The sequence below is a fragment of the Ahaetulla prasina genome, chromosome 7, assembly GCF_028640845.1.
Source record: "Ahaetulla prasina isolate Xishuangbanna chromosome 7, ASM2864084v1, whole genome shotgun sequence".
Lineage (NCBI taxonomy): Eukaryota > Metazoa > Chordata > Lepidosauria > Squamata > Colubridae > Ahaetulla > Ahaetulla prasina.
Genome location: NC_080545.1, coordinates 98,825,754 through 98,848,765, shown reverse-complemented (window position 1 = coordinate 98,848,765; position 23,012 = coordinate 98,825,754). Strand labels below are relative to the sequence as shown.

At 44.9% G+C, this 23,012-nt stretch overlaps 1 protein-coding gene across 2 annotated transcripts in view; it reads right to left on the bottom strand.

The window, feature by feature from the left end:
- The window catches only part of EXOC4 (exocyst complex component 4), a 410,015-nt gene that overhangs the window by 286,779 nt on the left and 100,224 nt on the right, over positions 1-23,012 (bottom strand). For both annotated transcript variants that reach the window (XM_058191473.1, XM_058191474.1), the window contains exon 7: positions 15,354-15,531. In XM_058191473.1, the coding sequence (XP_058047456.1) occupies positions 15,354-15,531 (178 nt within the window). The remainder of the gene's footprint in view (positions 1-15,353; positions 15,532-23,012) is intronic.

Below are 23,012 nucleotides of genomic sequence, written 5' to 3'. Positions count from 1 at the left end.
TATGAAGATGTAGCACGACCACAAAGCCAAACAACAGCTATGCAGCTCACCAGCTCAAATCCCCCTGCAGCACAGACTAGACTGAGCACAACCAAGCCCCCACCAACACAGGACACACCCCCAGCCAATCAGAGCACAGAAAAACCCCCATCCAATCAGAGCACAGCCAAGCTCCCACCCAATCAGTTCAAACCCCCACTAGCAGTTAAAAGGAAGAAACAGCTGCGATCACACATTGCTCCCAGAAGCACGAAGCTGGAGCCTGAAGATGACGAATGAGACTTCGTCGAAACGTCGCCAAGACACTTCCAATCTTACACGGGAGAAAACCCGAACAACCAAAGACCTATATACAAACACCCGTGAAAACCTCAGAAAACATATATATATATATATATATATATATTTATTTATTTATTTATACTGCCCTTCTCCGAAGACTCAGGGCGGTGTACAGCAAAGGTAAAAACATAGATATCAAAAAGTTTAAAATACAGTAACAAATTAAAAATCTAATTCAATATGCTGAGAAAATTTAAAAATTTAGTAAATAAAAATTAATAAAATATATTAACCTCTTAAAACCCTCATAAAACCCTCAGTTAAAACTGTATTATTTAGGCCACTCCTGCTTGATGAAAAAAGAAGGTTTTGAGCTCGCGCTTAAAGGTCCGAAGATCAGGGATTTAATATTTTCGAGGAGGGCTTATTTTAGTGCATGCGCACAAAAGCCCGATTGGGCTTATTATCCGGAAAGGTCTTATTTTCAGGGAAACACGGTACTATTTTTTTGCAATTATTTTCAGCCAGTTTGAAATTACAGGTAGTCCTCAAGGTACGACCACAATTGAGACCCAAAATTCCTGTTGCTAAGTGAGACAGCTGTTAAGTGAGCGCTGCTCCCTTTTATGACCTTCCTTGCCACCTTTGTTAGGCGAATCACGGCCGTGGTTCAGTTAGTAACACGGTTGTTAAGTGAGTCTGGTTCCCTCATTGGCTTTGCTTCTGAGAAGAGTGATCACGTCATAAATATGAACCGGTTGCCAAGCATACACATTTTGATGCTGCAACGATTGTTAAGCGTGAAAAACAGTCACAGCTCACTTTTTTTCAGGGGTGGTGTAACTTTGAAGAGTCACTTAAACGAATGGTTGTTATACTACTTGTATTATTCTTTGCCTTTTTCATTTCACGAATACCAAGATTTCAGAAGGTCAAAATCTGGGATGAACACCAAAGCACTACACACTATCCTCACAACTCAAGAACCCAACCAACATAAGATGAACAAGTCAAGCCACTCAATAAACATACTTTGTGGGGTCGTGCAGACGTTTCATTACCCAACTAGGTAACATCATCAGTGCTAGAAGGGAGTGGGGTTTGTGGAGAGGGGGAGGAGGAGGAGGAGGAGGAGGAGGAGGAGGAGGAGGAGGAGGAGAACTGTGGAGTTGTGCCTCACCCGCCCTCCTCTCCTCAGCCGGGCCCCTCCCATCTCCTGCTATCTGAGCCAGAGTCTGATAATGAAGAGGAACGGCCTGGCATGCCTCCAGCCCCCAGTCCTGGCCCCATGCCCAGACAGAATGAGCAAACAAACCTCCCTCCTACAGCGTGTGAGCACGAAGCCAGCCACGTGCTAGAATTGCCGGCAGCAGATCAGGAGGACGGAAAGTCACAGTGGACGGATCCCCACTTCCGGAAAATGGAGAGGCGACATCAGCAAAAGGAAGGGAGGGGCAGGCCTGGATAAGTGCTGAGTCATGGAGCCACACCCCATGGCCTATATAAAGGATCTGCTTTTTGGCATTCCTTGAGTCAAGCAAAGTCTCATCTGGTTGCTGAAGTCACACCTTGGATTCCTGCCTGCCCTGAGAACTCTGACAGGAATTTGGCAAAGCTGCAGAGGCTTCGTGGCCACCCTGGATACAGACTTCCCAGACCCGGCCGTCGGAGGGGGAGGGGGACACAACATGTGGGATCCTTGGTGCTCTCTGGTCTTGACTGTTTTCTTGCAGATGTTTCATGACCCAATTAGATAATCAATGTTTTGATGCTGTAACCTAGTTAGGTCATGAAATGTCTGCAAGAAAACAGGCAAGCTCAGAGAGCACCAAGGACCCCTCACGTCAACTCTGGGCTACACATATTCTCCTTTATTAAAATGCGTTTGTCTCGTTATCTGACCAATGACTTGTTCTCTTCCACTTGGTCACTGGCCAATCACAATGCAGAAAACTACAAAATGAATCCTGGTTTATTAAACAAGCCAGTAAAACCGAGTTCATTGGCTGAGTCAACCACACACACACACAAACACACACACACCACACTATAGCTTAGAAAAGCTCAGCTTGCCTGCCTGTTTCTTTCAACAGTGTAAACTTTTCAGGGAGAGAGAGAGAGAAAAATAGTTCTTGCTACATGTTTCTTCGGCTGTGATTTCAGATGAGAATTGCAGGCATGACAATAATATAAATGAGCTTCAATTTACGGGGACAAAATGAACAAGTTTCCATAGAGGCTTTTTCTTTTCTTTTTTTTTTTTTCCCCACTGCACAAAACAAAACAAAAAAACCAACAAAAAAAAAGACAAACTCCATTATTTGTACTATTCTTCTGAACCTTGAAATTAAAAAAAAGAAATCCTTTACTAATTTAGTCCTTTCCCCATTTGATGAACATTTTTCTTTTTTCCCTCTTGCATCTCTAATGGAGCTTAAAATTAATATGACTTCAGCATTCAAGGCGTAGATGGTGTTTCTGACGCCTTCCTGATGAGAGATTCTACCAATGGACCAAAAAAAGTTAATCATTGCGCTTTTTGTCCAAATGGGAAAGAACCAGGGGTGGCTACTCGTTATCAATCATTCACATGACACTCCAAATGTGCAGAAAAAGCTTTTGTTTTCTCCTATTGATTTCATTCAATTTAAAAACAAAATAAGAGAATATCAGAGTTGGACGGGACCTTGGAGATCTTCTAGTCCAACCCCCTGCTCAAGCAGGAGACCAGACACCATTTCAGACAAATGGTTGTCCAATCTCTTCTGGAAAACTTCCAGTGTTGGAGCATTCACAGTTTCTGGAGACAAGAGGTCGCTGTCAGGAATTTTCTCCTTAGTTCCAGGTTGCTTCTCTCCTTGATGAGTTTCCATCCGTTGCGCCTTGTCCTGCTCTCAGGTGCTTTGGAGAATAGCTTGACTCCTTCTTCTTTGTGGCAGTCCCTTGGATATTGGAAGGCTGTGATCATGTCACCCCTGGTCCTTCAGACTTCAGAGGATCATTAGAACTGCAGAAAAAATAATGGCTACCAACCTGCCTTCCATTGAGGACCTGTATACTGCACGAATCAAGAGGGCCGTGAAAATATTTGCAGATCCCTCGCATCCTGGACATAAACTGTTTCAACTCCTACCCTCAAAACGACGCTATAGAGCACTGCACACCAGAACAACTAGACACAAGAACAGTTTTTTCCCGAAGGCCATCACTCTGCTAAACAAATAATTCCCTCAACACTGTCAAACTATTTACTGAATCTGCACTACTATTAATCTTCTCATAGTTCCCATCACCCATCTCTTTCCACTTATGACTGTATGACTGTAACTTTGTTGCTGGCAATCCTTATGATTTATATTGATATACTGACCATCAATTGTGTTGTAAATGTTGTACCTTGATGAACGTATCTTTTCTTTTATGTACAGTGAGAGCATATGCACCAAGACAAATTCCTTGTGTGTCCAATCACACTTGGCCAATAAAAAATTCTAGTCTACTCTATTCTATTCTATTCTATTCTATTCTATTCTATTCTATTCTATTCTATTCTATTCTACTCTACTCTACTCTATTCTATCTTCATTCTACCTATTCTATTCTATTCCATTCCATTCCATTCCATTAAACTAGACCTACCCAATTCCTGCAACCATTGGGTCATCCAAATCAACTTTTGCAGTGGGCAAAGAAGACCGATTCAAGCATCCATCGGAGACGACTTATTATTAGCAGAATAACAGAGTTGGATGGGACCTTGGAGGTCTTCTAGTCAAACCCGCTGCTCAAGCAGGAAACCTTTAACCATTCCAGACAAATAGTTGTCCAATCTCTTCTTAAAAACCTGCAGTGATGGAACACCCACAACTTCTGGAGGCAAGCAGTTCCACTGGTTAATTGTTCTAACTGTCAGGAAATTTCTCCTTAGTTCCAGGTTGCTTCTCTCCTTGATGTGTTTCCACCTGTTGCTTTTTTACTTTATTTATTTATTTATTTTGTCACAACAGTATATATAAGCATAAGCATTTTGTCCTGCCCTCAGGTGCTTTGGAGAATAGGTTAAACCCCCCCCCTCTTCTTTGTGGCAAATCTATTATGTCAGCATCAAGCACTAAATGTGGGGAGTGTCGCTGCTCTTTCGTTTTTCTCTTTTTTGGTGCCCCTTTGCTAAATTTTTAGCCAGTTTGTGGCTGCTATGGTTCGTTTGGTTTTTTTCCCCCACCATTTTTCCTGTGAAAAGAATCCGCAGATTCTCAGTCATCCAGGTCACGTTTGTCCCAAAGGTGCTTTTTCAAGAAGCAACTGGACATACTTAAACTTTTCTTTGAAGACATTTCGCTTCTCCTCCAAGAAGCTTCTTCAGCTCTGACTGGATGGTGGGGAAATGGAAGGATTGATATTTCTTGCAGACAGCTGGTCATTTGCATCCTTTTTTAGAGAGTCCTTAAGGTCACCTTGAGGTTTTATCTGTATCCTCAGGGTCACCTGAGTAGTGCCAATGGGTGTGGACTCTCTAAAAGAGGGGTCTCCAACCTTGACAACTTTTAAGATTTGTGGACTTCAACTCCCAGAGTTCCTCAGCCAGCAAAGCTGGGAGTTGAAGTCCACAAGTCTTAAAGGGACCAAGGTTGGAAACCCCTGTTCTAGACTCCCAGGAGGGAGGGGCTGCTTGCTGAGGAATTCTGGGAGTTGAAGTCCACAAGTCTTAAAGGGACCGAGGTTGGAGACCCCTGTTCTAGACTCCCAGGATGGAGGGGCTGCTGACTGAGGAACTCTGGGAGTTGAAGTCCACAAGTCTTAAAGGGACCAAGGATGGAGACCCCTGTTCTAGACTCCCAGGAGGGAGGGGCTGCTGGCTGAGGAACTCTGGGAGTTGAAGTCCACAAGCCTTAAAGAGACCAAGGTTGGAAACCCCTGTTCTAGACTCCCAGGAAGGAGAAGCTGCTGGCTGAGGAACTCTGGGAGTTGAAGTCCACAAGTCTTAAAGCAGCGATTCTCAACCTGTGGGTCGCGACCCCGCTGGGGGTCGAATGACGATTTGCCAGGGGCCGCCTAAGACCATCGAAAATATGGGAAGTATACCTGCGAGTCGAAGAATCGCGTTCCAATGGTTGACTCCACAAGCCAGCTAGCCGAATTCGGCTTCAGGTGCGATAAACTTAATAGGGGAAGAGTCTCCGCTTTAATGCCTCCGTCCTGTATTAAAGGAGTCGCAGCACTATAAAGGTTGAGCACCACTGTCTTAAAGGGACCAAGGTTGGAGACCCCTGCTCTAAAACACGCCCACCCTGGCCACGCCCACCCTGGCCTACCGAGGTCGAACACAACCCTGATGCGGCCCCTCAATGAAATCGAGTTTTGACACCCCTGCTCTACTGGCTAGCAATCCTTCTCAATTACACGGAAGAACTGTATGTTAATAATGAGAGCCTTTTTTCAAGGGCAGCAATGTGGCAGAATTGAAGCCAAAAAAGAAGAAGAAAAGATGATTGCTTTGTTTTCAAAAGAAATTCTCACGTCACATCTTTCCGTGAATGGAACAACACGGCATGAGTCACTTCCGAATATATTTCGGTCCATCTATATGACATCTTTTTCACACTGCTCTGTATAAGAATTAGTTATTTTCCGGCACTTATCGCCCTTCGCGGAAGCAAAAGTGTTCCTGCCCGTCAAAAATATGGATTTCTATCCTAATGTGTGTCGTGCACATCTTTCGTACGTGCGTTCTAGTATCCGGAAGCTTCAGCTGGTTCAACACGCAGCGGCTCACGTGGTGTTGTGCAAACCTAGATCTGCACAAGTCTTGTGCAAATTGCCGGATATTGCCATGGGCTGCCGTTTTGCTTCCGGGTCCAATTCAAGGGGCCGGTTGTCACCTTCAAAGCCCTACATTTGGGGCGTCAAGCTCAATTTCATTGAGGGCCACATTGGAGTTATGTTGGATCTTGGGGGGGGGGCGTGGGGGCGTGGCCAGCTCAACGTCATTCGGGGTCCCTGCGAAAAGGGACTCCCAAGCTCCATTTTCGGCTGTGCATTTTCGGCCTCCTACAACCCTCTGCCAGCGAAAACAGAGCTCAAGAGGCAACACACGTCGCCCACCCCGAGCAACACACGTCGCCCACCCCGAGCTCTGTTTTCGCTAGCAGAGGCACTGCGGGATGGTCCTTCGCTGTTTCCAGCTCAGCCCCATGGTGTCCAAGACCTGGAAGCCATCTTTTACATTTGGGCCTTCAGGCCTGCCACATATTCTTCTGTGGGAAACTGGGAGGGGGGATTGCATAGAGTAGGGGTGATTTGTAGTTATGTAATCAAAATAACATTCCTTTCTCAGAGAGTCAAGGACGCATTGCCCTGGCACCTGGAGGGGTTAGGACGGTGCTTTGATTGGACCATGTGATGGATATGTGGGTGCTGGGCAGGAACTTTCACTTTCACTTGGGTGGGGAAAACCTGGAACCTTTCAGATTCGGGTTTTCCCAGATGTGTCAATATGACATTTTCAGTAAAGAGGAACTTTGAGGAACTTCAAGCCTCAGAGTCTTCGTCCATCATGGGAGTTACTTGGAACCCTGACATTAACCCGAATCTGAAAGTTTCCAGGTTTTCCCCACCCAAGTGAAAGTTCAAGTACCTGCCCAGCACCCTCGTGTCCATCACATGGTCCAATCATCCACCAGGCCAGATCTAAGCACCCAAAGGCCTGAATCTGGCCCGCGGGCCTTGAGTTTGACACTCCTGCCCTACATGGTTTGGGGCCAGGTTGTTGGAAAAAAACGGTATTTTCCCAGTTATACCTACCTGACCCACCAGAGCAGGGAGGCAGGGGATGTTATGGGTCCCTTCTCTTAAGGAGGTCCATCTGGTGGGATGAAGAAGAAGGGCCTTCTCTGTGGTGGCTCCCTCATCCTGCAGAAGTTAAGATTGGCCCCCTCCTTAACATTAAAACAATAAAAACGTCTCCAAAATAAATAAGTATAAATGTAAATAGCGGCCATGATGAATACTTGCTGTTGGTCAAAATTCATAATCTACCTTGTGATGGAATGGAGTCTGGATTCCCAGGAAGGAGGGGCTGTGTTCCAGAGGAGCAAAAGACAACCCAGTTCAGATAATTTGTGTGTGAGAAAGAGGGTGAAGAGGGTTCCTGCCTAATAGTTCCCAGAGTAATATGCTTTATGGGGGGTTAACATGCTTTAGTTTGGCAGTGGCCTTCTTGGTTTGGGGAGCCCAAACCTCCCTTCCCTTTCTTCCTCCCTCTTTCCCTTCCTTTCTTCCTTCCTTCCTTCTTCTCTCATTTTTTTCTCTTTCCTCCCTCTTTTTCTCTCATTTCTTTCTCCTTCCTTCCCTCTTCCTTTTTTTCCTTCCTTCGTTCCTAATCTTTCTTTCTTCCTCCCTCCCTTTCTTCCCTCACCTCTCTTTTTCTCCTCTCCCTCTTTTCTTTCCCATTTCTTTCTCCCTCCCTCCTTCTTCCTTCCTTCCCCTCTCCTCTTTTTCTCCTCCCTCCCTCTTTTTTCTCTCCTTCCTCCCTTCCTTTCCCTTCCCTTCCCTCCTTCCATCTTCGATTCCCAGCAGAGGCTGCATTACAGAGGAGCAAGAGGCAACACAGTTCAGATAGTTTGTGTGTGAGAAAGAGGGTAAAGACAGTTCCTCCTCAATAGTTCCCAGACTATATGCTTTGCGTTAGCATGCTTCAGTTCAGCACAATTCTGTCTTTGGGTGAGAATCAATAAAGCAATCTGCTTGGAAAATTCCCAAAGTAATTTCCTTGCTTTTCGGAGGCTGACCATCTTCAATCTCGAAGCACTGTGGACCTGGTTTGACCCTGGAATTTGAGAGGTGAATACGAGGGCTCGGAGAGCAGCTGAATGTAGCTTTAATAATCATAACTGTCCCATCAACTTTCTGTTCAAAGTAGAAGGGGGAAAATACAGTTGTGCATATAAAAAACTCAGAGGTTATTTTTTTTAAAAAAGAAGGGAGACTTGAAGAAAATTATGAAGTCTGACCGTCCACAGTTCAGTTTCCCCCTCTCTCCTCTTTTTCTCCCACCTGCTTGTTTTTTAAGAAGAACTCTCAGCGTCCGTATCTTTTAAAGATATTGTGAAATCCATCTTTTAAAAAAAAAAACTCCTCAAAAAAATCAAATAAATGCTTACAAAAATAAGCAGGGTTAACAGGATAGGAGCTTTTCGTTTGCAACATACGAACCTCGAGCTGAAGAACGCGTCTGTGAGGTAAAGCACACACCACACGTAGGCGTGATTACACTAATCTTGACAGTTGCTTCTTCACCCGTTTTCTGCCCACAAGTCCCATCTGCTCACAACCGAAGCAACACATCAACGTTTGGAAAAGATTCAGACACACGCTCAGTCAACCCCACCTGTCAGAACTGTGTGTTTTTCTGGTGCTCTCTTTCAAAAGTCGTCAGGTTATTCGTTTGGAAACCGAAAACTATCGCAAGGAGTCAACGGTTATAGTTTTCATCTCTAATCTTGATATTGTTATAAGAATTGGGGGGGAGGGTTTTTCAAAGGGAGACTGTAGTGGGCTCCACAGTACGTTGATGACGTCCCTCCCAATTAAGAGGAGCCGAACGGTTCTCAGAGCAAAGGATAGCAAAAAGTTCAAACGGTTCTCTTCACCGCGTATTCTAACTTTGAGCAAGCGAGAAACTAATTACCGCCGAGTTCCCTTCCAAACAAGAGAGCGTTAATTTATTAAATCTGCGGTTCACAAACCGAGTCATCTTCTACACTGCTCTACCGTTCACATCGGCTTTCTCCATTGTGATCTTTCCCGGGTGCAGGAGGAGGATTATAACAATCCCTACAAATTACTAGGATTTCCTAGAGGGCCTTCCTCCCGTATTTGTGAAAAGCACGGTCCGTAATCCACGAAGGTCTACGCCGCCTCCAAATTTAAAGTTCTGTCACTCGTGTCAATCAATCGTCGTCGTTCTCCCGGTCCTGCTCGTCTCACTCCACATGCCAGGAAGGACATTGTTTATACAAAAGAGAGCGCTTTTATTTAACTTAGTGTGGAATGTTTTTCTGCTGCCCTGCAAATAGATTTTTGCTTGCTTTCAGCTTGAAACCAAAGCAGCTGGCAGTCTTATCTTTAATAGCATAAAACACAGAATCGTGAAACTGGGGGTGGGGGGGGACTATTAAACCCCTTGAGTCTGACTTCCCTTCCTATAATGGACCTCCATCTTTTTTGCGTCTTTTTCTCTGGAACAATAGAGAATAGCTCAGAATTCCACCCTTTAGGTAGTTACAGCGTGCTCCTATAGCCTCTCTCGAGGGTCTTTTCTTAAGGCTAAACCCACCCAGTTTTTTATTTTTTAATATCTCCCTGTGCCACTTAACATCCAACCCGCCAATTATCCATATTGCACTTCTGTTCCAATTGGAACATATGCGGAAGGAAGAGAGGAAGGAAAGAAGAAAAAGAAAGAAGAAAGAAAGAAAGAAAGAAAGAAAGAAAGAAAGAAAGAAAGAAAGAAAGAAAGAAAGAAAGAGGGAGGAAGGGAGGGAGGGAGGGAAGGAAGGAAGGAAGGAGAAAGAAAAAGAAAGAAAGGAAGAAAGGAAGGAAGAAGGAAGGAAGGGAGGGAGGGGAAGGAAGGAAGGAAGGAAGGAAGGAAGGAAGGAAGGAAGGAAGGAAGGAAGGAAGGAAGGAAGGAAGGAAGGAAACTGGATAAACTGGTAGTAAACCAGATTGCAAGAACACAACCAAGTGGTCAGTCAAAGAGACCCAAACTCATTAATAGCCTCATACGGTAATGAACAAGGAGATAAATTCAATTTCGCAGTTACTAAGATTGTTGGCTGAGCAGGTCCAAAAATAGCCAGGGAAATTATTGAAAGCCGGGAACCGAGCCCCTCGTCAGTCAACAGGAGTGATTTAACCTTAGCTTATCAGGTATTTAGGGACCTAGGACTTGGCAGCACAAAGAAAGAACAGCCAATGACTTAATAGCTGACCATCAGCACCCCCAACCAACAAATAAAAAGCCACACACAACCAGGCGCCACATAAATACTACACATAGAATATGAGGGGTCCTTAGTGCTCTCTGAGCTTGCTGGTTTTCTTGCAGACGTTTCATTACCCAAACTAGGTAACATTATCAGTGCTAGTGTGAGTGTACAGTGCTACTGTACACACTCGCATTGATGATGTTACCTAGTTTGGGTAATGAAACGCCTGCAAGCTCAGAGAGCACCACGGAGCCCTCGTGTCAACCCTGGACTTCAAATATTTTTTCCTTTATTAGCAACACATAGAATAGCCCAAACCAAATATTCTGTAGAGAGACGCTGCGCGAGGATGGTCTCCGTAGAATCATTGGGCTGGAAAGGAACCTTGGAAGTCTTCTAGCCCAACCCCTGCCCATGTGCTCAGAAGAGAGTCTGAAAGCTCGGAAGACTAAAACTCTGGTCCGGGTGACCGACCCAGATTGGATCCTAAAAGATTATCCTGGGACACAGACGATTCGCCTTCATTCATGTGCAAAAGAGCTTTTGTCTTCAAGAGCACAAACTTAGAAACGGCCACTCAGGACCCCTCTGTGCACTTGGAAAGCAGCTGCCTTTTATACATGTAATCATGGATTTTAGGTGAAGATAATAAGAGTATTCTTCAGGGGTGAAATGCTCCTGGTTCGGACCAGATCATCTGATCCAGTAGCAATAGCGGCAGGTGGTTCGGAGAACCGGTAGCAAAAATCCTGCCGCCCCCCCCCACACCCAGCTGAGCCATGCGATCATCAGAGGTTGTTTTTTTTTAAACTTTTAAAAGCATTTTTTCTTTGGCCGAATAAAAGCTTTTAAAACTAAAAAAAAAAAAAACCTTTGATGATCACGCGGCTCAGCTGGGATCCTCAAAGCCTTTTCAAAGCATTTTTTCTACAACCTCTTTGCCTTAAAATGCTTTTAAAAGGCTCTGACGATCCCAGCTGAGTTGCCTGATCATCAGAGCCTTTTAAAAGCATTTTTTTACAACCTCTTCAGCCAAAGGCCTCTGGTGGCTCAGACTGGTAAGACAGTCTGTTATTAACAGCAGCAGCTTGCAATTACTGCAGGTTCAAGTCCCACCAGGCCCAAGGTTGACTCAGCCTTCCATCATTTATAAGGTAGGTAAAATGAGGACCCAGATTGTTGGGGGCAATAAGTTGACTTTGTATATAATATACAAATGGATGAAGACTATTGCTTGACATAGTGTAAGCCGCCCTGAGTCTTCGGAGAAGGGCAGGATATAAATGCAAATTTAAAAAAAAAAGTTAGCCACACCTACCCAGTCACATTGCCACCACCACCACCAAGCCATGCCCCAGAACCGGTAGTAACAAATTTTACATTTCACCCCTGGTATTCTTACTTCTCAACATTCCCCTGTGAACTGGGCTATGTAATTAAGCAATTATCAATCTGCTATCTTATTAAGAACTGATTTTCTGCAAGCCTCATCTCTGACCAAAACCAAAGCTTCAATATCTAATATTAGTTCATTTTCACCGCTCATTTAACATTTGCATTTTTATTTTTTTTTACTTGTCTCTCTTTCTCTGCCCTCCTGAAACGAAATTTAAATTGCAACGATCCCAGGGACAAAGTCCCTACCAAGATTTTTTTTAGTATGTTGTGTTGTTGGTTTTTTTTTTTTGCTTCTGATTTGAATCTCACCTATAATCCACCACACTGACAAGCAAATAACTACTAAGCGATTTCCACAGAATGCCTGTCACATTGTCTCCATTGTGCTATGCGCAAGACGGTCCAAGTTTTAAACCTCGTTCTGCTTTTTAATTCCGCATCCCATTTTTATCTGAAATACTGTATCTGCACTCCGGCTGAATCAAAAACGTTCGGGATACATCTAACAACCTCATCCTATATAGAAAATGTGTCAGACTAAAGACATAAACAACACTGACTTAACGCTAAAAATGGAGAAATCAGCAGCCATTTCAGTCCCCTTTGTAAAAGTCACAGCAGGGGTGTTTCTATTATTCATTTTTCACATTTTTTGAACTGTCCGTGTCCCTCAAGTGAGGGACCCTGGGCGGTATACCAGAAAATGTTTAAAAAATAAAATAAAAACAACTGATAAAAATTACAATTTGACAAGGAGGCACGGAGGATTAAATGTTGTTAAAACTACTTAAAAGATGGAAGGAGGACCCCCGTCAGTCCCATGGCCAGTCTCTAGGTGCCCCACGCGAGGCCCCAAAGCAGGGCTGCTATTCAGCAGGTTCTGGAGAACCCATAGTGGAAATTTTTAAGTAGTTCGGAGAACTGGCAAATACCACCTCTGGCTGGCCCCGGAGTGGGGGTGGAAATGGGGACTTTGCAATATCCTTCCCAGCGGTGGGTTCTACATACCTTTACTACCGGTTCGCATCATGCCCGGGCGTGCGCTCTTCTGTGCATGCTCAGAAGCTTCTGCGCATACGCAGATCAGTTTTGATGATGTTTCGGTCAGTGGGTGGAGCCTCCCGCCGGTTTTTCTACCATTTCTATAAAACTGGTCCAAACCAGAGGCAACCCACCACTGATCCTTCCTCTGCCACGCCCACCAAGCCACACCATGTCCTCCGAGCCACGCCCACAGAACCGATTGTAAAATAATTTGAATTCCACCACTGCCGCAAAGCCACGTTCTGATTCTTTTTGGGAAGGTCAGGAGAGTGGGGGGAGGGGTCCGCCACACCTCTGGGTGGGGGAGAATATCCCACAGGGCGGGGGCAATGAACTCCCCAATTGGAATTCTTTAACTTGACGGGGTCTGCAACATGTCTACCCTGCTTTGCCAGGGTGGGACGGGCTGATGTGATGGGGCAGAAATGGGTCCATAGGTAGCCTGGCCCCATGCCACGTAGGGCTTTAAAGGTCACAACCAACACCTCGAATTGGGCACGGAAGCAAATTGGCGCCCAACGCATTTCACGGAGCCAACATGTTGCATATGGCTCTTCTTGGAATATAATATAATAATATAAGGATGGAGCAGTACAGTGAAGCAAGACGAGCTGGTTTTATTTTGCCAGCTATTCTCTTCCATTATCTGAACAGCTGGTCCATTTTACAGTAGAGCAGGGTATCAAACTCAAGGCCCGGATGCGACCTGTGTGGTGCTTAGATCTAACCTGCATGTTTCTCACCCTGGAAACAGCGAAGGACCGGCTTGATGTGCATCTGCCAGAGGCCCTCCTGGGCTACATTTTCTCCAGCAAAGGGCTGCAAGAGGCCATCGCAGCCGAAAACGGAGCCTGGGAGGGCCGCACACGCCTACCCACCCAGCTCTGTTTTTGCTGGCAGAGTGCTAGCAAAAAAAAAACTACTAGCAAAAGGTTTTTTTATATATATATATATGTATTTACATTTATATCCCGCCCTTCTCCAAAGACTCAGGGCGGCTTACACTATGTTAGCAATAGTCTTCATCCTATTTGTATATTTATATACAAAGTCAACTTATTGCCCCCAACAATCTGGGTCCTCATTTTACCTACCTTATAAAGGATGGAAGGCTGAGTCAACCTGGGGCCTGGTGGGGCTTGAACCTGCAGTAATTGCAGGCAGCTGCTGTTAATAACAGACTGCATTAGCAGTCTGAGCCACAGAGGCCCAAAAGTGGTATTTGATCACACAAGTGACATCGAGCTGGCCATGCCCCCCCCCAGCCACACCTACCCCAGCCCCCCCAAGGTCAAACACAACCCTGATGCGGCCCTCCGTGAAACCGAGTGTTCTGTTTCCCCCTCCCAACACTCCCAACAAAAAGTCAGTCAAAGGCCTTCTGCCGACAGTTTATTTACACCTGGCTGGATTCCTTCTGGCACAGAGATGTTCTGGCCACGTCTCCCCCTAGTTATCTCTGGAGATATCTAGGAAATTATAGATCAAGCAAGAGTCACTCACGAACAGATTCTTCCATCCATGAAACAGTTTGCCCGCGCAAATTCACAGCTTTGTCCAACACAAAAAGCCAAGAAGCTCCGCCTCCTGCTTTTATCCCCTGTGGGTGTCGCTCCCTGACTCATCATTCCCTGAGCCTGTCCCAAAGCTTCCTCTGCTGAGCGCGCCGGTCACGTCTGCACAGTCTCGCATCGAGCCAAGATTGTTCTTGGGGCATTGCCAAATCAGAAGAAGGCCTGGGAGAATCAGGCCTTGCCAGCTCCTCCTCCTCCTCCTAGGTCCGTGCCAGGGAGGGAGAGGGCCCAGGGGAAGCAGGCCTTGCCAGCTCCTCCTCCTCACTCTCTGAATCCTCCTCCTCCAGGAATCCGAGTCCGGGAACCTGGGTCACAACACCTGCACTAGAGCACCAGGACTTTCGACCATTAGGCCTTCCTCTAACAACTGCAATGCAGACAAAAGCGGTCTTACTAGGACCGTGATGGTGAACCTACGGCACGCGTGGCACAGGTGGTGCCCAGAGCCCTCTCTGCGGGCACGCGAGCCGACACCCCAACTCAGGTCACCGCGCATGCACATTGTCTCCCAACGACCAGCTGGTTTTCAGCTCTCTGCCGTGCATGCGTGGGAAGTGGGGCACATGTGGGAGAAGACACGCGTGCATGGGTGGGGGGCATACAGGGGGTCCGTCCGCATACGGAGGGTCACACGCACATGTTTAGGGGGCACGGGGGGGGGTCGCACACACACACGTGCACGCTTTTGCCACTCGGCGCCGAAAAGGTTAGCCATCGCTGTACTAGGACCTGCGTTTTAAGCCCTGTTCTCCTCACCCAGAAGATGACAACGCTGCACAACAAGGGTGGAAACATTCACAACCTAATGGCGATACGACCCAGCATGCAGGAAAGAGGGGAAAAAATCTCCCTGGGAAATCTATTTCTCACAGCGCCTCCGTGGCGTACAGTTTACCTCTTCGAAAATTTAACCAAACCTTCTTGCTCAAACTTGTGCCTCTGCTAACAACTTACAGAGAGAGGGAGAGGGAGAGAGAGAGAGGGAGTTCACCTTTCCAAGACCTGTGCTTGGAAAAAAAAAAAAAGCCAGCACTCTAAGAAAAGGTATATATTTGTGGGAGTTTCTTACTTGCAAGACGTCTTGGATCTTCACCCATACGTCTGCCATGTCGTAGAGCTTAATATCGCCATCGTACTGGCTGGAAGGAGAAGACACGGTCTGTTGAAGGTGTCCCAGGACGATGGCGTGAGCTGCAGCCACGGCATTGAATTTGTCAAAGAGAAGTTCCAGAAGCTCCAAAAGCAACCTAGAAATAATATTGAAACGAGAAAAGCTTTTGATTAGTTAATGCCGTGAGTTTTTCAAATCTATCTTTCTATGTCTCGTCCATCTCTCTCTCTCTGTCTCTCTCTCTCTCTCCATCCATCCACCCACCCATCATATTTTTATCTATCTCCTATTTATATATATATATATCTGCTTTCTATCAATGTGTCTGTCTGTCTGTCTATTTTTGATCCCAGAAAAGTCTAGACAGCACACAACATACGTGCTTTGTTCCACACCCATTTGCACGATTCACGAGACCCTGAGGTCACAGATAAATCTCCAAGTGGCCTCAACGACTCTCAGGAAGAGTGATAATGGCCAGATGACTGCAAGGAATACAAATCCTTCCATTCTCCACCATTCAGTCAAGAACTGAGAAGTTTCTTGGATGAGAAGCGAAAGGTCTTCAAGGAAAAAACAAGGAAGTCCAGTTGCCTCTTGAAAGAGCCCCCAAAACCATAGTAATCAAGAACTAAATCTATGTCAACATCTGAACGAAAAAAATCACCACAGAAGCAAAGATAAAACCCATATTAAGTCACCTGCATGTTGGAATAGAAGAGTTTTAATTTCAATAACAAACTGCAGCAAAGTGGGGACTGTCATTATTTGGAGTGGAAGATAAATCGTTAGGATCCTTCATATAATCCCAGTTCCAAGTCAGAAGTTGGTGGAATTGGTGAGTGCATGCCCATAATCTGGAAGCCCATAGATGACTGGTCCAAAGTCATCCAGCCGTCTCTCGTGCTTAAGGCAGTACTAGAACTCACTTTCTCCTGGTAATTGGCCCAAAGTCACCCCGCTGGCATTCATGCCTAAGGCAAGACTAGAATTCATCATCACCTGGGTGATTGGCCCAAAGTCACCCAGCCAGTTTTTATGCCTAAGACAGTACTAGAACTCACCATCTCCTAACAATTGGCCCCAAGTCATGCAGCTAGATTTTGTGCCTAAGACAGGACTAGAACTCACTGTCTCCTGGCGATCGGCCCCAAGTTACCCAGACAGCTTTCATGCTTAAGGCAGGACTAGAACTCACCATCTCATGGCAATCAGCCCAAAATCATTCAGCCATCTCTCATGCTTAAGGCAGTACTAGAGCTCACTATCGCCTGGGGATTGGCCCCAAGTCACCCAGCCAGCTTTTGTGCCTAAGACAAGACTAAAACTCACTGTCTCCTGTCGATTGGCCCCAAGTAACCCAGTCGGCTTTCATGCCTAAGGCAGGACTAGAACTCACCATCTCCTGGCAATCAGCCCAAAATCACCCAGAACAGCTTTCATGCCTCTGGCAGGACTAGAATTCCTTGTCTCCTAGCTTCTAGCCTGGTGCCTTAACCACTAGACCAGACTGGGTCTCTCAGAAAGATTAATCTTTTCCCCGAGAGATTAACTTTTCTGAACCCTATGACATTTTCTCCTGTACCTCTTTCTCTTGAAATAAAAAGCAGGATAGCATGATATTTAGCAGTACTAAATCTGTATGCTGCCCAACTCCCAACAACTCTGGGCAGTTAATAATATGTATTCTGCCTGCGATCGAGTGCGATGCCCTGTATTTTAAGAGCCATAAATCTAACTCAGTGTTAAAAGCAACCAGTAAATTAATTAATGTTGTATGTCTCAGTATTTATCACTGAAACAAGTATGGTATCAGTGAACAAAGTCAGACCTATAAATTCCACATTATGCCAAATATGTAATAAATTACATACCTCTGAAAACCTTACTAACTCAAGCGCCTTTTTTCAGCCACGGCTTTTGAAAACTCTATTCATTTCTTTTTCTCCTTATAGATTTTAGAGAACCAAAGGGCTACGTTGCTGGCATAAGACTCATTCACTTGCAGCTGCATATTAGTTTCTAACATCCATCATGTCTTCCATACACAATAGGTTAAATTACACATAATATAACATTGCTGTGGATTATTATGCGTTGTTACACATAATAATTACAAATGACTTGCAGGATGTAAAAAGGGCAACTTCACACCCAATCTGCTTTTCAGAAGCTTTTTACTCATTCTTCTAAATAAATAAAATAAGAGATTTCTTAGCGACTTAGAGAGAGGAGGAATTACCTTTTAGCATGCCTGTTTTAAACACACGATTGGGACGCTGTTTTATTAAATAGGCAGTCCTTGAGTTACGACTGTAATAGATGTTTATATCTAGAAACGTCGCCAAGACACTTCCAATTTTACGCGGGAGAAAACCCGAATAACCAAAGACCTACATATACATATATACATATATACCTATATATATATGTAGGTCTTTGGTTATTTTTTCTCCGTAAATTGAAGTGTCTTTCCTCATTCATCATCTTCAGGCTTCAGCTTCGTGCTTCTGGGCGCAATGTGTGATCGCAGCTGTTTCTTCCTTTTAACTGCTAGTGGGGGTTTGAACTGATTCGGTGGGAGCTTGGCTGTGCTCTGATTGGATGCGGGGTTTTTTGTGCTCTGATTGGCTGGGGGTGTGTCCTGTTTGGGTGGGGGCTATATATATATGTAGGTCTTTGGTTGTTCAGATTATATATATATATAAATAATATATATTATTTATTTATTTATTTATTTATATTTATATTTATATACCGCCCTATCTCCCTAAGGACTCAGGGCGGTTCACAGGCAGTTAAAACACATATAAATACAGATTAAAAACAACAATTAAAAAACTTATTCTATAGCCTAATTTTTAAAACAATATAAATAATAAAAACCCCTTAAAACCAATTTTTTTAAAATCTAATCCAGTCCCAGCAGATGAATAAGTGTGTTTTAAGCTCATGACGAAAGGTTCGGAGGTCCGGAAGTTGGCGAAGTCCTGGAGGAGTTCGTTCCAGAGGTGGGAGCCCCACAGAAGGCCCTTCCTGGGTGTCGCCAGACGGCACTGCCTAGCTGACGGCACCCTGAGAGTCCCTCTCTGTGAGAGCGCACGGTCGGTGAGAGGTATTTGGTAGCAGTAGGCGGTCCCGTAAATAGCCGGCCCTATGCCATGGGCGCTTTAAAGATTGTCACCAGCACCTTGAAGCGCACCCGGAAGGCCACAGGTAGCCAGTGCAGTCTGCGCAGGATAGGTGTCACACGGAGCCACGAGGCTCCTCTATCACCCGCGCAGCCGCATTCTGGACTAACTGAAGCCTCCGGATGCCCCTCAAGGGAGCCCCATGTAGAGAGCATTGCAGTAATCCAGGCGAGGCGTCACGAGGCGTGGTGACCGTGCATAAGGCAGTACTAGAACTCACCATCTCCTGGTGATTGGCCCAAAGTCACCCGCTGGCATTCATGCCTAAGGCAGGACTAGAACTCACCATCTCCTGGTGATTGGCCCAAAGTCACCCAGCCAGCTTTCATATCTAAGCCAGGACTAAAACTCACCATCTCCTAACAATTGGCCCACAGTCACCCAGCTGGCATTCATGTTTAAGGCAGCACTAGAACTCACCATCTCCTGGTGATTGGCCCAAAGTCACCCTGTCAGCTTTCATGTTCAAGACAGGACTAGAACTCACCATCTCCTGGTGATTGGCCCAAAGTCAACCAGCCATATTTCCTACTTAAGGCAGGACTAGAACTCACTATCTCCTGGTGATTGGCCCAAAGTCCCCCAGCCAGCTTTCATGCCTAAGGCAGGACTAGAACTCACCATCTCCTGGTGATTGGCCCAAAGTCACCCAGCCAGATTTCGTGTCCAAGGCAGGACTAGAACTCACCATCTCCTGGTGATTGGCCCAAAGTCACCCAGCCAGATTTCGTGCCTAAGGCAGGACTAGAACTCACTGTCTCCTGCTTCTAGCCTGGTGCCTTAACCACTAGACCAGACTGGGTCTCTCAGAAAGATTAATCTTTTCCCCGAGAGATTAACTTTTCTGAACCCTATGACATTTTCTCCTGTACCTCTTTCTCTTGAAATAAAAAGCAGGATAGCATGATATTTAGCAGTACTAAATCTGTATGCTGCCCAACTCCCAACAACTCTGGGCAGTTAATAATATGTATTCTGCCTGCGATCGAGTGCGATGCCCTGTATTTTAAGAGCCATAAATCTAACTCAGTGTTAAAAGCAACCAGTAAATTAATTAATGTTGTATGTCTCAGTATTTATCACTGAAACAAGTATGGTATCAGTGAACAAAGTCAGACCTATAAATTCCACATTATGCCAAATATGTAATAAATTACATACCTCTGAAAACCTTACTAACTCAAGCGCCTTTTTTCAGCCACGGCTTTTGAAAACTCTATTCATTTCTTTTTCTCCTTATAGATTTTAGAGAACCAAAGGGCTACGTTGCTGGCATAAGACTCATTCATTTGCAGCTGCATATTAGTTTCTAACATCCATCATGTCTTCCATACACAATAGGTTAAATTACACATAATACAACATTGCTGTGGATTATTATGCGTTGTTACACATAATAATTACAAATGACTTGCAGGATGTAAAAAGGGCAACTTCACACAGTCTCCCAATCTGCTTTTCAGAAGCATTTTACTCATTCTTCTAAATAAATAAAATAAGAGATTTCTTAGCGACTTAGAGAGAGAAGGAATTACCTTTTAGCATGCCTGTTTTAAACACACGATTGGGACGCTGTTTTATTAAATAGGCAGTCCTTGAGTTACGACTGTAATAGATGTTTTTATATATATATATATATATATATATATATATATATATATATATATATATATATATATATATATATATATATATATATATATATACACACACACACACACGCACACACACACACTCACACACTCACACACAAACACACACACATTCTGAGGTTTTCGCAGGTGTTTGTATGTAGGTCTTTGGTTATTCGGGTTTTCTCCCGCATAAAATTGGAAGTGTCTTGGCGACGTTTCGAGGAAGTCTCATTCGTCATCTTCAGGCTTCAGCTTCGTGCTTCTGGGAGCAATGTGTGATCGCAGCTGTTTCTTCCTTTTAACTGCTAGTGGGGGTTTGAACTGATTGGGTGGGAGCTTGGCTGTGCTCTGATTGGATGCGGGGGTTTTTTGTGCTCTGATTGGATGGGGGTGTGTCCTGTTTGGGTGGGGGCTCGGTTGTTCTCAGATTAGTCTGAGTTGCAGGGAGATTTGAGCTGGTGAACTGCATTGTTTTTGTTTGGCTTCGTGTTCGTGGTCGTGCTACATCTTCATAGTGGGTGTCAGTCTGCTGCATGTATGGATTGGAGGGGTTTGAAATGGCTAATGTTGCAGCTGCGGTCTGGCTTTTGGTCCTTGGTCGTGCTTCATGATCAGTGTGGGTTTGGGTCTGCTTTCTGGGTGGATGTGCGGTAGTGACATCCTGTGTGGACCTCGTGAGTGTGGGTCTGGTGTCATTTCTCATGTTAGGGACTTCGTCGAAACGTCACCAAGACACTTCCAATTTTACATGGGAGAAAATCCGAACAACCAAAGACCTACATATATATGTTCGGATTGCTCCCAGAAGCACGAAGCTGAAGCTGAAGCCTGAATATATATATATATATATATATATATGTAGGTCTTTGGTTGTTCGGGTTGCTCCCAGAAGCACGAAGCTGAAGCTGAAGCCTGAAGATGACGAATGAGACTTCGTCGAAACGTCGCCAAGACACTTCCAATTTTACATGGGAGAAAACCCAAACAACCAAAGACCTATATATATATATATATTTGTTTTCTGAGGTTTTCACGGGTGTTTGTATATAGGTCTTTGGTTGTTCGGTTTTCTCCCGTAAAATTGGAAGTGTCTTGGCGACGTTTCGAGGAAGTCTCATTCGTCATCTTCAGGCTTCAGCTTCGTGCTTCTGGGAGCAATGTGATCGCAGCTGTTTCTTCCTTTTAACTGCTAGTGGGGTTTGAACTGATTGGGTGGGAGCTTGGCTGTGCTCTGATTGGATGGGGTTTTCTGTGCTCTGATTGGCTGGGGTGTGTCCTGTGTTGGTGGGGGCTTGGTTGTGCTCAGTCTAGTCTGTGCTGCAGGGGGATTTGAGCTGGTGAGCTGCATAGCTGTTGTTTGGCTTTGTGGTCGTGCTACATCTTCATAGTGGGTGTCAGTCTGCTGCATGAATGGATTGGAGGGGTTTGAAATGGCTAATGTTGCAGCTGCGGTCTGGCTTCTGGTCCTTGGTCGTGCTTCATGATCAGTGTGGGTTTGGGTCTGCTTTCTGGGTGGATGTGCGGTGGTGACATCCTGTGTGGACCTTGTGAGTGTGGGTCTGGTGTCATTCCTCGTGTTAGGGACTCGTTTGTCAATAAGGGCGGGTTTCCAAATGGCTGGTAGGCGGGAGGTGTCATCTCGTTTGTTCATGCTGTGTGGGCGTTTTTCTATCTCAATGGCTTCTCTGATTATTCTGTTGTTAAAGTGTTCAGTTTTGGCGATAGTTCTGGTCTTTTTAAAGTCAATATCATGTCCAACAACCAAAGACCTATATATATATATATATATATATATATATATGTATGTATGTATCTATGTATGTATGTATGTATGTATGTATAGTTCAAACCCCCACTAGCAGTTAAAAAGGAAGAAACAGCTGCAATCACACATTGCTCCCAGAAGCACAAAGCTGAAGCCTGAAGATGACGAATGAGACTTCGTCAAAACGTCGCCAAGACACTTCCAATTTTACGCGGGAGAAAACCCGAATAACCAAAGACCTACATACATACACACATACATACAGACACACACACACACACACACACACACACATATATATATATAGCCTTTGAGTTACGACCGTTGTGGTTAACATAACAGCTGCCATTGGAGCAGTAACATGGCCAACCTGATTTTTAAGATTTATTTTTTTTTCTTTTTGCAGAGGTAGTTCTGCAAATGCAATTGGTCGTAAGTGCAAATCCATTTTTATTGTTTTTTTACTATGGGGACGATTTTGCCAAAACGTGGTCACATGACCGCAGGCTTATGCAAAGGGCCCAAAGTGCAGTCACATGACCCTGCCGGGGGGGAGGGGGGGCTGTTGCGACATTAGATCTGGGTCTTAAACCCCCTTTTTCAGATAGGTTGGACAGAATTGCCCAGTCCTGCCAAAAGCTAAGATAGGCAGCCCTCAATTGAGCCTCAAAAATTTCTACGCGAAACAGTTGTTAAACTGAGTTTTGCCCCGTTTTAATCTTTCTTGCCACGGTTGTTAAGTGAATCACTGCGGTTGTTAAGTGAGCAACACGGTGGTTAAGTGAATCTGGTTTCCCCATGAACTTTGCTTGCCAGAAAGTCATAAAAGGCAATCAACGTGGCACTGGGAAGCTGCAACCGTCATAAATTTGAGTCAGTTGCTAAACATCTGGATTTTGATCACATAACCACAAAGATGCTGCAGCAGTCATAAGTGTGAAAAAACTGTCATTTTTCAGTTCTGTTGTAACTTCAAACGGTCACTAAACAAATTGTTGTAAGTCAAGGACTACCTATATTTTCGAAC